This window comes from Leucoraja erinacea, chromosome 28 (assembly GCF_028641065.1).
Source record: "Leucoraja erinacea ecotype New England chromosome 28, Leri_hhj_1, whole genome shotgun sequence".
Classification (NCBI taxonomy): Eukaryota; Metazoa; Chordata; class Chondrichthyes; order Rajiformes; family Rajidae; genus Leucoraja; species Leucoraja erinaceus.
The window spans coordinates 31710285-31723340 of record NC_073404.1 but is presented as its reverse complement, the minus strand read 5'-3'; the positions used below and the strand labels follow the sequence as shown (position 1 = coordinate 31723340).

General features: G+C 47.3%; 1 protein-coding gene across 1 annotated transcript in view; it reads left to right on the top strand.

The window, feature by feature from the left end:
• Positions 1-3702: 3702 nt before the first annotated feature.
• cpda (carboxypeptidase D, a) overlaps positions 3703-13056 on the top strand; it is a 47350-nt gene continuing 37996 nt past the window's right edge. Inside the window, exons 1-2 of the mRNA XM_055658189.1 lie at positions 3703-4384; positions 10639-10893. Of these exons, the coding sequence (XP_055514164.1) occupies positions 3718-4384; positions 10639-10893 (922 nt within the window). The 5' untranslated portion in view covers positions 3703-3717. The remainder of the gene's footprint in view (positions 4385-10638; positions 10894-13056) is intronic.

The window sequence follows — 13056 nt, the reverse complement described above, 5'->3', positions numbered from 1 at the left end:
TTAAGGATAAGTATAGTGACAGAATTAATCTAAACAACTAAAGCCATGAAGGAACAAGGATGGAAATCTGGGAGACCTATCATTTCTTACTGCACCATTATTGAGCACAAAAACAGGCCCTTCAGCCCAACATGTCCATTCTGACCAAACTACCTCATCTAAGCTAGTATAATTTGCCTATGTTTGACTCGATCCCTCTAAACCAGTCCGATTCATCGACCTGCCTCAACTATCTCCTGTGGCAGCTCGTTCCTTACACCCACCACTCTCTGAGTGAAAATGTTGCCCCTCAGATTCCTATTGAACATTTCCCCTCTGGCCTTAAGCCTACGTTCTCTGTTTCTTGATTCCCAACCCTTGGAAAATACAGTCTGGGTAAAAGTCTGCTTGGTACAGATAAAGTGCAGATAAAGGAAAATAACTTTCAATGTCAGCATTTGAAGTTTTGTTGGTCATAGTACAAGAATAAAGGAATGTGTTTGAAATGCTTGTGACCTTTGATGTGGGAGAATGCCCTCCATTATGCGAGCACATGACAGCGTACTGTCTCAAGATCAACACCTGGTGGCAATTGGTTAGAGATTCAATAATTCATTGCTTTCTGTGGAGTTGCTTGAACACTTCTTCCACAATCTTCAAGATGGAAACGAGTGACATCGCTGTCTAATGTGGGTGCACACATGTGGTTGAATGAACCAAAGTATAGTTCCCATCAAAAATAAATCTTTATTACCAATAGAAAAGCAATGTGTGGCTCCAAGTGAGCAATTTTGAGCAGTAGTACATTCTTTTAGTTTAGATTTAGTTTAGTCGAGAGATACAGCACAGAATGTCCAGCTGAAAGTGGCTCTGTCCCGACAGCAGGCCTGGTTTGCCCATTGCGGAAAGGGAGACGGGAGATGCTGAACCCGGGAACGGGAGGGGAGGAGGATGAGGGAAAGCTTTTCACTGTATCTCGATACAAGTGACAATAAACTAAACTGAAACTGAACTGAGTCGGCGATGGCGACGAACGCAAGAAGAAAGGGCCGGTATGTGGATGCGCCGTCTTACCTTACCACACAGTGAAAGCCCTGGATAGAGTGGATGTGGAGAGGATGTTTCCACTAGAGGGAGAGTCTAGGGCATAGCCTCAGAATAAAAGGGTGTACGCTTAGAAAGATGAGTCAGTGGGTGGTGAATCTGTGGAATTCATTGCCACTGAAGGCTGTGGAAGCCAAGTCAATGGATATTTTTAAGGCAGAGATAGGTAGATTCCTGATTAGTATAGGTGTCAGGGGTTATGGGGTGAAGGCAGGAGAATGGGGTTAGGAGGAAGAGATAGATCAGCCATGATTGAATGGCAGAGTAGACTTGATGGTATGAATAGCCTAATTCTGTTCCTATCACATATGAACCAAGAAGATCAAGGAGCTCATTGTAGACTTCAGGAAGTCTAGGGGCGGCACGCACACCCCCATCCACATCAACAGGATGGAGGTGGAACGCGTTTCCAGCTTCAGGTTCCTGGGGGTCAACATCTCCGATGACCTCTCTTGGACCCACAATACCTCAACTCTGGTCAAGAAGGCTCACCAGCGTCTCCTCTTCCTGAGGAGACTGAAGAAGGTCCATCTGTCTCCTCAGATCCTGGTGAACTTCTACCGCTGCACCAAGAGCATCCTTACCAACTGTATCACAGTATGGTATGGCAACTGCTCTGTCTCCGACCGGAAAGCATTGCAGAGGGTGGTGAAAATTGCCCAACGCATCACCGGTTCCTCGCTCCCCTCCATTGAGTCTGTCCAAAGCAAGCGTTGTCTGCGGAGGGTGCTCAGCATCACCAAGGACTGCTCTCACCCCAACCATGGACTGTTTACCCTCCTACCATCCGGGAGGCGCTACAGGTCTCTCCGTTGACGGACCAGCAGGTCGAGGAACAGCTTCTTCCCTGCGGCTGTCACTCTACTCAACAACGTACCTCGGTGACTGCCAATCCCCCCCCCCCCCCCCCCCCCCAGACACTCCTCCCACAGGAAAAACACTATGACTGTATGCATGTAAATAGATTTATTTATTGAAATCATATTCTATGTCGCTCTTCCAGGGAGATGCAAACTGCATTTCGTTGTCTCTGTATTGTACACTGACAATGACAATTAAAGTTGAATCTGAATCTGAATTCGAATCTCTGGGTGAAAAAAGTTTTTTCTCATCTCGGTTTTAATTGACCTACCTTTTATTCTAATACTGTGGCCCCTGGTTCTGGACTCCCCCAACTTTGGGAACATTTTTCCTGCATCTAGCTTGTCCAGTCCTTTTATAATTTTATACGTTTCTATAAGATGCCCTCTCATCCTTCTAAATCCAGTGAATACAAGCCCAGTCTTTCCAATCTTTCCTCATATGACAGTCCCTCCATCCTGGGGATTAACCTGATGAACCTACGCTGCACTCCCTCAATAGCAAGGATGTCCTTTCTCAAATTAGGAGACCAATACTCCAGGTGTGGTCACACCAGGGCCCTGTACAACTGCAGAAGGACCTCTTTGCTCCTAGACTCAACTCCTCTCGTTATGAAGGCCGACATTCCATTAGCATGCGTAGTAATAAGTGACCGAACGCATAAAGAAGATGTGAAGATAGAGTTGACTGTACCTCACGCCATGTGACACTGAAGGGCCAGTTGGAGGCGCCAATGAAGGGCCATCACACGGGGGGCGGGACCGCAGCACACGCCGCACTCTGTTTGGTCAGCCCGGCTGCCTGTCACTGGCGGGAAGGGACGGCACCGGTAAAGTCGTGCGTTGTATGGTCAACTGCGCTGTCACTCAGTACGGGACGGGGTGGGCGGGATCTGCCACCTGGTTGGATGGCTGTCCTGTCACTCAGGGCGGCGTGGGCGGGTTCTGCTGAAAGCAGCGAGCTGATTAGTCCGCCGGGCTGCGGGGGGCTGGGTTCAGTGAATACTGCGACCTGGTTGGTCGTCTGTCACGTCACTCAAGGCAGGGTGGGCGGGTTCTGCTAGACGCAGCCAGCTGATTGGTTAATACGGCTGTCAATCAGTGATATGAAGAGGCGGGTTCTAGTGGGAACATCGCGCTGATTAGTCCGCTCCGATTTGGAGGGCGGGGTTCTTCGTAAGCAACAAGCGGATTGGTCCGCCGGGCTGTAGGGGGCGGGTTCTAGTGAATACTGTGACCCGGTTGGCTGCCTGTCCTGCCACTCAGCGCTAATAACGGGCGGGTTCTGGCGATACCGCCACCCGGTTGGCCCGTCCCGCTGTCACTCAAGGCCCTGGTGGGCGGGTTCTGCTGGATGCAGCTAGCGGGTTGGTCCCGTCCCGCTGTCACTCAAGGCCCTGGTGGGCGGGTTCTGGCGATACCGCCACCCGGTTGGCCCGTCCCGCTGTCACTCAAGGCCCTGGTGGGCGGGTTCTGGCGATACCGCCACCCGGTTGGCCCGTCCCGCTGTCACTCAAGGCCCTGGTGGGCGGGTTCTGCTGGATGCAGCTAGCGGGTTGGCCCGTCCCGCTGTCACTCAAGGCCCTGGTGGGCGGGTACTGCTGGATGCAGCTAGCGGGTTGGTCTGCGGGCCACTCAGCGCTATGGGCGTGTACCGGTGGATGCGGGGAGCGGATTGGTCCTCCGGGCTGCAAGGGGCGGGTTGTAGTAGATGCTGCGAGTTGGTTGGCCGGTAGTGGTGTCACTCAGCGCGGTGGGGGCGGGCCCACGCGGGATGTCCGTTCCCGGGGCAGTGGCGCTCAGAGTGATGGCGATGGTGAAGGCGTCGATGCTGGCGGTCTGCGCCATGGCCGTGGCCGTGTGCTGGGCGGCCGGAGCCGGGGCCGGGGCCGGAGAGAGCGGCACGGACACCGGCACCGGCACCGACATCGACACGTCCCGCTACTACAACTACGAGGAGATGACGGAGCTGCTGCAGGGCCTGGCGGAGGCCCACGCTGCCCACGCCCGGCTCTTCAGCATCGGCCGCAGTGTGGAGAACCGCTCGCTGTGGGTGATAGAGATCTCGGCCCCATCCTCGGCCTCATCCCCGGCCTCGCCGCCCAGGCGCCGGCCCCAGCTCAAGCTGGTGGGCAACATGCACGGCGACGAGACGGTGTCGCGCCAGGTGCTGCTCTACCTGGCCCAGTACCTGGTGCAGGGCTACGGCCACGACCCGCGCGTCGGCCGCCTGCTCAACACTACCCGCGTCTACCTCCTGCCCAGTCTCAACCCCGACGGCTTCGAGCGCGCCGTGGAGGGCGAGTGCTCCGGGACCGCCGGCGCCAGGTGGAACGCCAGGAAGAAAGACCTCAACCGCAGCTTCCCCGACCAGTACAGGGCCCAGGCAGTGGAGGAGGCCGACGTGCCCGAGGTGGTGGCCATGGAGAGGTGGATTAAAGGTGAACCGGTTTGTCAACTCGCGACCTCTCCCTGTAGCTCAGGCCCTCTAGTCCTGGCGGCAACATCTTTGTCAATCTGCACCCGTTCCAGCTTGACAGCGTCTTGCCTATAACAGGGACAAATCTAAGGTCTAAAGATGGGTCTCGAGCCGAAACCTCACCCATTCCTTCTCTCCAGAGTCCTCACTAGAGTCTTACAGCGTGGAAACAGGCCCTTCCCACCAACTTGCCCACACTGGCCAACATATCCCACCTGCCTGCATGTGGCCCTTATCCCTCCAAACCTGTCCTATCCATGTACCTGTCTCTAGAGATGCTTCCTGTCCCACTGAGTTACTCTAGCATTTTGTGTCTACCTTCAGTTTGAACCAGCATCTGTAGTTCCTTCCTACACATCTCTGTAAATCTTCCTTGCAATCTTTCTAGCTTAACCACTTCCTTCCTACGTGCAGGAAGGAACTGCAGATGCTGATTTACCCCGAAGATAGACACAAAATGCTGGTGTAACTCAGCTGGACAGGCAGCATCTCTGGACAGAATTATTGCTGAGTTAGTCCAGCATTTAGTGTTGATCTTCTATGTAAACCAGCATCTGCTTTACATAGAAACCAGTTCCTTCCTACACAATAATATATTCTACACCTAGACTGAAGAAGGGTCAAGCTGCCAGAGGAGGTAGTTGAGGCAGGGACTATCACAACATTTAGGAAACATTAGGACTGGTACATGCATAGGTTTATAGGGATATGGACCAAACAAATACAGATGGGAAGGTACACAAAAAAGCTGGAGAAACTCAGCGGGTGCAGCAGCATCTATGGAGCGAAGGAAATAGGCAACGTTTCGGGCCGAAACCCTGCCTATTTCCTTCGCTCCATAGATGCTGCTGCACCCGCTGAGTTTCTCCAGCTTTTTTGTGTACCTTCGATTCTCCAGCATCTGCAGTTCCGTCTTAAACAAATGCAGATGGGACTAGTGTAGCTGGGACATGTATGTTGTTGTGGGCAAGTTGGGCTTGTTTCCACGCTGTTTGGCTATAAATCATCGGAGCAGAATTAGGCTATTGAGTTCACTGAGTCTACTCTGCCATTCATTCATGGCTGATCTGCCGTTCCCTCTCAACCACATTCTCCTGCCTTCTCCCCATAACCCTTGATGCCCTTACAAATCAAGAATCTGTCATTCTCTGCTTTAACGTGACAGCCTCCATAGCTGTCTAACATTCTCAGCACTTAGTTTGACACCTAATTTGAGGGCTGGAAGAGAGGCACAGCTGGTGGAACTGTTGCCTCACGACGCCAGTAATCGGCGTTCCATCGTGATCTCGGGTGCTATATATCTGTGTGGGATTTTCACGTTCTCTCTGTGACTATATGGGATTCCTCCAGGTGCTCTGATTTTCTCCCACATCCCAAAGACGTTCGGTCTTGTAGGTTAATTTGCCTCTAAATTACTCTTGTGTGGATAGGGAGTGGAATAACATAGAACTGGTGTGAATGGATGATGGATGGTCAGTGTGGCCTCTAGGCCAAAGTGCCTGTTTCTGTGCTGTATCTTTAAATCAATCAAAACACAGTGCTGGAGAGCTCAACGGGTCGGGCTGTATCTGGGAAGGAATGGTCAGTCCATGTTTTGGGTGATGACTCTTCTTCAGTGGCAGGAACTGCCTGAATGGTCCAAGTTCAAATTCAATCTTTCAGAGTGGGACAAATGTCCGACTGGTATTTTGTTCCAAAACCAGAATCAAGTAGTGACCTGTCATATTTGCAGACTCATATCCTGAGTTAGTCACAAAATGAGTTAGAAACTCAGCGGGTTAGACAGCATCTCTGGATAAAAGGAATAGGTGATGTTTCGGGTCGAGACCCTTCTTCAGACTGAGAGTCGGGGGAAAGGGAAACGAGAGAGATAGTTGGTGATAAAGAGAGATATAGAACAAATGAATGAAAGATATGTTTATCTTTGGTTTTAACCAGCATCTGCAGTTCCTTCCTACTCATCCCTTAAGTATTGTGCAGCAATATCTGGTGTGTTGGGCCCTATTCAAATGTCAGGCAGTGCTAATCAGGCAAATAAGGGTCAGACGGTATAGCATTAATGCCTTTTCACAAGGACTCCTGGCAACACGGCTTGCCCATGTTCTCGCAATGCCTCACTGGCATTGATACTGATTAGTAACAAAACACCATGTTTTTTTCTTTGTCTGCTAGATTTTATGTTGGTTTGAATTGTAAATAGGTCAAACCGTTCTACTTCTATTGCTGTAAGGCTACTGTTTAAAATGCTTTTAATCTGCAAATTACCACTACAGGGGCCAGTAGCACAACCTGATGAATAATGGCTGTTGGAAACGTTCTAGAAACTTCATGTTCTTGTCGTGCATGTATTCACTCTTATGACTGTGTGAATTAAAACGTGTTGAGTAGTATGAACTGGATTCGGAATCTTGCCCAGGTGTGGTGTTGGGTTTGTCCTGAACACTGATATCCATGCCCCAACTATTGCTAACAGTTCACAGACGTAAACTGACTTCTGTGACCACAGTTAAAGCTGTTCACTTGTAGGAATGAATCAATGTCACTAGCTTTTTCTTTGTGTGTGAACGGGATTAGAGTTAGTGCTTTTTAGCCTCTCGGACTGCTTTGTGACTTCTGCATTTCCAGTTTTAATCATGAAACCCAGCATAAAATCCATCAAGAGGATGTGAAATGAAGGTGCAGTACACGGCCTTCATGAAGTGTCACGGAGTACATTGCCCCAGTCTGTGTCATTGTGCTGAACTGGAGATGATGGAGAGCTGCAAGTTCCAAGGTGTACATATCACCAACATGTTGACTTGGTCCAACCATGTTGATGCTGCGACCAAGAAAGTACACCACTTCTATTTCCTCAGAAGGCTTTGGGCAAATTTGGAATGTTCTCAGTGACTCTTACCAATTTTTCCAATTGCACCATTAGAAAGCATCCTATCTGAAGGCATCACAGATTGGTTTGACACCTGCTCTGCCAAAGACTGCAAGAAATTGCAGGGAGTTGTGAATGAAGCCCAGTCCATCACACAAACCAGCCTTCAGCCCTTTTTTTGTAAACCAGCATCTGCAGCCTGTGTCACAACTCGCACCCTGGTCATATTTGTCTACTCCCCTCTCCTGTCGGGCAGAAGATTTAAAAGCTTGAAAATGCATACCATCAAATACTTCAACTGACCTTCAACTTGTATCCCAGACCCGAAACGTCATCCATTCCTTCTTTCCAGATACGCTGCCTGTCCCGCTGAGTTACTCTAGCTTTTGTGTCTATCTTAAGTACCTACTGATATTAAAAATACAGTATGCAAGTTATAGGATTGACAGAATTGAAACGGTCCAATTTGAAAATTAGACGGAAGTGATATTTTGTTACTGAAATGAAGACACTTGTGAACAATGCATCTCATGTAAAAGTTGCACTTTTTGCTGTTCACTGAAAAGCAAATAGGTGACTCATTGCAAACCAGACTATTTATTTTGCAACCACAGTCTGTTCCAGGTAAGGGAGTGTAATCACTCAAAGCTCCACTTGTGTAACCAAACAACTAGGGATCAAGATAGTAAGAGATGGTATCATGTTTGCAGAAGAAACCTGAGCTAAGGCCAGGGAAGCAGCAGACTGGGAAAGCTGTCAAAGGCAACAAAGAGTAGGGAGACAAACACTTGCAAGGGGTCTAGAGGCTGGGAGGTGTGTGTGTATATAGGAGTCCATGAAAAACAAATGGGATAAAACTAGGAAGGAACTTCAGATACTGGTTTAAACTGAAGATAGACACAAAATGCTAGTAACTCAGCGGGGCAGGCAGCATCGCTAGAGAGAAGGAATGGGTGACGTTTTGGGTCTGAAGAAGGGTCTCGACCTGAAACGTCACCCATTCCTTCTCTTCATAGATGCTGCCTGTCCCGCTGAGTTACTCCAGCATTTTGTGTCTATTTTGGGATAAACCTAATCGGTGAAAAGGAAAATATGGATAGTTTGTTCATTGGTGTGTTATGAAACTGGGATTCATTATATTTGAGGCTGTGATGGATTTTTAAGCTAAAATAATTGGTTGGGTGGAAAGTGGAGTTTATATGGATCAGGTGTGATCTTATTGAGTGATAGTAGGTGGGAGGGTTGAAATGGCCTCTTGGTGCTTCTGTTCTAACTGAAATTGGTCATCCACTAAATGAAGGGGCAATGAGGGAGTATCATGAATGTTATTTATGTGGTTTTGCAGAAAGTATCTGATAAACTTCCTGTAGGTGATTGATTATTGACAAAAATGAGGATGCACAGAATTGGAAATGACGTCCTGATGTGGGTGACAATTAATTGAGTAAAATACAGTATTGAAGTGAAGGGAATGAAATCTGGAGTTATTCAGAATGGTGTTTATTATAATATAATAACTACAGTATGGTGTTCAATTATAAAGGTGAGTTTTAAATGTGGGCAAAATGGGAGAGTATCATGTTGAAAGTGGGCCATGTTGTCAGATCAAACTAATCACCCTGGCACTTTTACATCAGTTTGTTCTAGTTTTGAGCCGTGAAGTTGGATAAGGTTAAGATATTTTGATGCATTAAAAAAATTGCTATGAGGTTTAATATTGTGCACTAGTGAAGTTAAATAGTATGGATATGTTATTTTCAGCCATGTCAACTTGGCATAATTACAGATGGTGGACTCTGAGATTCAGCTATTGATCAGTTATGTCTTAGTTGTGGTGAAACATGCTCAGAACTGAATAACGACTGTTCCTGTGTAGTTGGACCCAAGAGGCCTTGGATTTAATCCTTGCTTTCTTCTAACAACCCGTATATGAGCAGTAAGAATGCTGTAATTGGTAACGTGTGGAAAAGTTGACTATAGCCCTTGTTCCTGACGTAATGCAGTTCTTGTACATAATGTTGAAATTGGCCAAGTACGTGGTTGGGCATGACATGGCATGATGTATTGTGTCAACGTGCTCTATTTAAGCTCGCAGGTGTAGATTTAAATGATAAATCCATTACATTGTGGGAATCAATGTCTTCAGAATAAATCACAAACTGATGTTTTTCTCCTTCAGTGCATTCTTGTGTAAGTATTTTCTTGGTCAGGTATTTAATTAATGACATACACCAAATATTCTGACAGATGGGTGTGGACTGTGTCTTTAATTTATTTTCTGTTACTGCACATGATAATGCTGTTCCTGTTCCTGTCGCTTCAACCTATTTACTGGCATGGATGTTGCTGACAGGGACTGTATTTGTGATCAGTAATTGCAATACGTTATGTCGGTAGGCACTGCAGCCATGTTGTGCAGGGAATGAATGACTAGGGTGATGTATGGGGTGGAAACCAAGTTTTACCCCAGACACTGAAGTTTATACATTGCTGGAGCTGAATTCTTGTAGACAAGTACAGAGTATTCTGTCATACGACTGATTAGCATCAAGCATGGTGAAAGGTTTAGGGGTGTCGGGTGTAATCCCTTTGTTGGTGTGTCTGGTCCGGTTACCGCTCTGCTTGATGACCCTCGGGATGTTCATGTTTAAGAAAGAACTGCAGATGCTAGAAAAATCGAAGGTAGACAAAAATGCGGGTGAGGCAGCATCTAAGGAGCGTAGAAATAGGTGACGTTTCGGGTCGAGACCCTTCTTCAGACCTGTGTGGGGGGGGGGGGGGGGGAAGAAGAAAGGAAGAGGCGGAGACAGTGGGCTGTGGGAGAGCTAGGAAGGGGAGAGGAAGGAGGGAGAAAGCAAGGACAACCTGAAATTGGAGAAGTCAATATTCATACCACTGGGGTGTGAGCTACCCAAGCGAGATATGAGCTGCTGCTCCTCCAATTTGCAGTGGGACTTGCTCTGGCCACCCTCACATCAGTCTGAAGAAGGGTCTCGACCTGAAACGTCACCTATTCCTTTGCTCCATAGATGCTGCCTCACCCGCTGAGTTTCTCCAGCATTTTTGTCTACCCTCGGGATGTTAATGATAGGGGACCTGTGGATGCTTGGGCCATTGAACGCCAAGATTCGATTTATGTTGACACTGACAAATGTTGCAATTAAAATATTTTAACATACTCATGGCGATAGGCCTTCTGTAACAAAAAGTTCGATCTTAAATTCTGATCTTTGTCAGACATCTAATTTGGTTTCTCACTGGTGTAACTAACGCATCTGTAGATGTATAAAGTAATTGTATTTGTTTTCCATTGCCTAATTCTAATATTGTAATTTGTTATTTTCCTGTAGAAAACAAGTTTTTGATTTCTGCGAATCTTCACGGTGGATCTGTGGTTGCCAGTTATCCCTATGACGACTCGAGAAATCACGAAACAAAGGGGTACTACAGTAAGGCCCCGGATGATGAAGTGTTTAAGTACTTGGCCAAGACCTATGCTTCCAAGCATCCCATAATGAAAACGGGCAAACCACAGTGCGCTGACTCTCCTGATGAAACCTTTCCTGATGGGATCACCAATGGAGCCAAGTGGTATGATGTTCCAGGTGAGTTCGGTGACGTACAGTAATTGCCCCCTGAACTAAAGAGCTACTTTGTTGGTCTAATATGATTCAAGGGAACATGTGCAGAGCTGAAATACTAACCTAGTGATTATTACTTGACTTGCAGTTGGGGAATAAGTTCTATTCCTGCTATGTTTGTTGTCTATTCATTATCCAATAGGTACAGTGAATAAGCACAGTGGTCACTTGCTTCCATGCTCCACTGACCCGTGTTCAATCCTGGCTTCAGGAGTGTGTCTGAGGAGTGGCCACGATTTATCCGTTGGTTTCCACAAGCATCCAAAACAATGTGCAGGTTTATAGATTAAACACACAATACATTGCTGCATCAATGTAGATGAGGGGTAGGGCCTGGGAAGGACTGGATGGGAACATGGGGAGAATAAAATGGATTACTGTAGGATTAGTGTGATTAAGAAAAAAATGGGTTGGTACAGAGTTGGGGGGCTGAAAGGCCGTTTCAATGCTGTGTGGCTGTGATTTGATAAAATACACCATCTACTGGTATTTACACTGATGTAAGCCAATGTTAAGAAAGTGAGTTCAGTGCTAGTTTCTTTATGGCTCAACATATGTCTCAAGTGTCTTGCTACACTTGATAAAAAGGTGACTGAGCCCCGATCCTTAACACAAACTCCCTGAAAGTGGCAGCACACACATATAGCGGTAAATATGGCACGTGGTTTACTTTTCTTCATTGGTTAGGACATTGGGAGTCAGGAAATCACAATGCATCTTTATAAGCCGGCATTGGTTCGGGCGTGTCATTCCAGTTGCCCCAACACAAGAAGGGTGTGCAGCCTTTGGGGAGGATGCATAGTAGGTGATGTCTGGATTAAGGGATGTCAACCACATGGACAAACTTGGATTGTTTTTTCTGGAAGGAGAAGGTTGAGTGGAGACCAGATAGAGGTGTATAAAACTACAAAAGATATGGGTGGGGTAGACAGTCTGCCGGGAGTTGTGATGGGGTCAGATACGATAGTGGCTTTAGAGACTTTGAATAGGCACATGGATGTGCAGGTACATTAATCTCAGCATCATGTTTGCGTTTGTTCTTTGCTTTGTTATCCAGCTTGCATAGGGAGATGGGAGGCACAGGGCCTGTTTCCGCACTGTATCGCTAAATTAAACCACCTCTCCCTTCCCAGTCAGATCAGTGGCTGAGTTCCCTTGGTCCCCACCTTTCTACCCCACTAGTCTCCTCTTCCAACAGACCTCCCTTTGTCTTTTTCATCAGTTCCATCATGAACAGACAACTGGGTATTCTTGTTTTTATGACTACCAATTTAATCAATTATTAATTGAGGGGGAGCCTGCGCCTCCATCTTCTTAACCGGTTGCTAAACACTTTAGCTCCCCCTCCAATTCCCATTCCCACACTGATCTTTCTGTCCTGGGCCTCCTCCATTGTCGTGGTGATGCCCAGCACAAATTGGAGGAACAGCATCTCATATTTCGCTTGGCAGCTTACACCCCACCAGTATGAACATTGACTTCTCTAATTTCAAGTAACCCTTGCTTTCCCTCTCTCTCCATCCCCTCCCCTTCCCAGTTCTCTGACCAGTCTGACTGCCTCCAACTACATTTTATCCGTTTGCTTTGTTGTTACCTTTTAACTAACAATTATCAATTCCACATTTTCCATTATCTCCATTCCATTTGTCCTATTTTCATTCTATACACTTCCTTATCTATGTACCTCCCACTTTCCTGACATCAGTCTGAAGAAGGGTCTCGGCCCAAACCGTCACCCATTCCTTCTCTTTAAAACATCTCACATCTGCAGTTGAGTCTGTCCAAAGCAAGTGTTGTCTGCGAAGGGTGCTCAGCATCACCAAGGACTGCTCTCACCCCAACCATGGACTGTTTACCCTCCTACCATCTGGGAGGCGCTACAGGTCTCTCTGTTGCCGGACCAGCAGGTCGAGGAACAGCTTCTTCCCGGCGGCTGTCACTCTACTCAACAATGTACCTCGGTGACTGCCAATCACCCCCCCCCCTCCCCCCCCCCACAGGAAAAACACTATGACTGTATACATGTAAATAGATTTATTTATTGAAATCATATTCTATGTCGCTCTTCCAGGGAGATGCAAACTGCATTTCGTTGTCTCTCTACTGTACACTGACAATGACAATTAA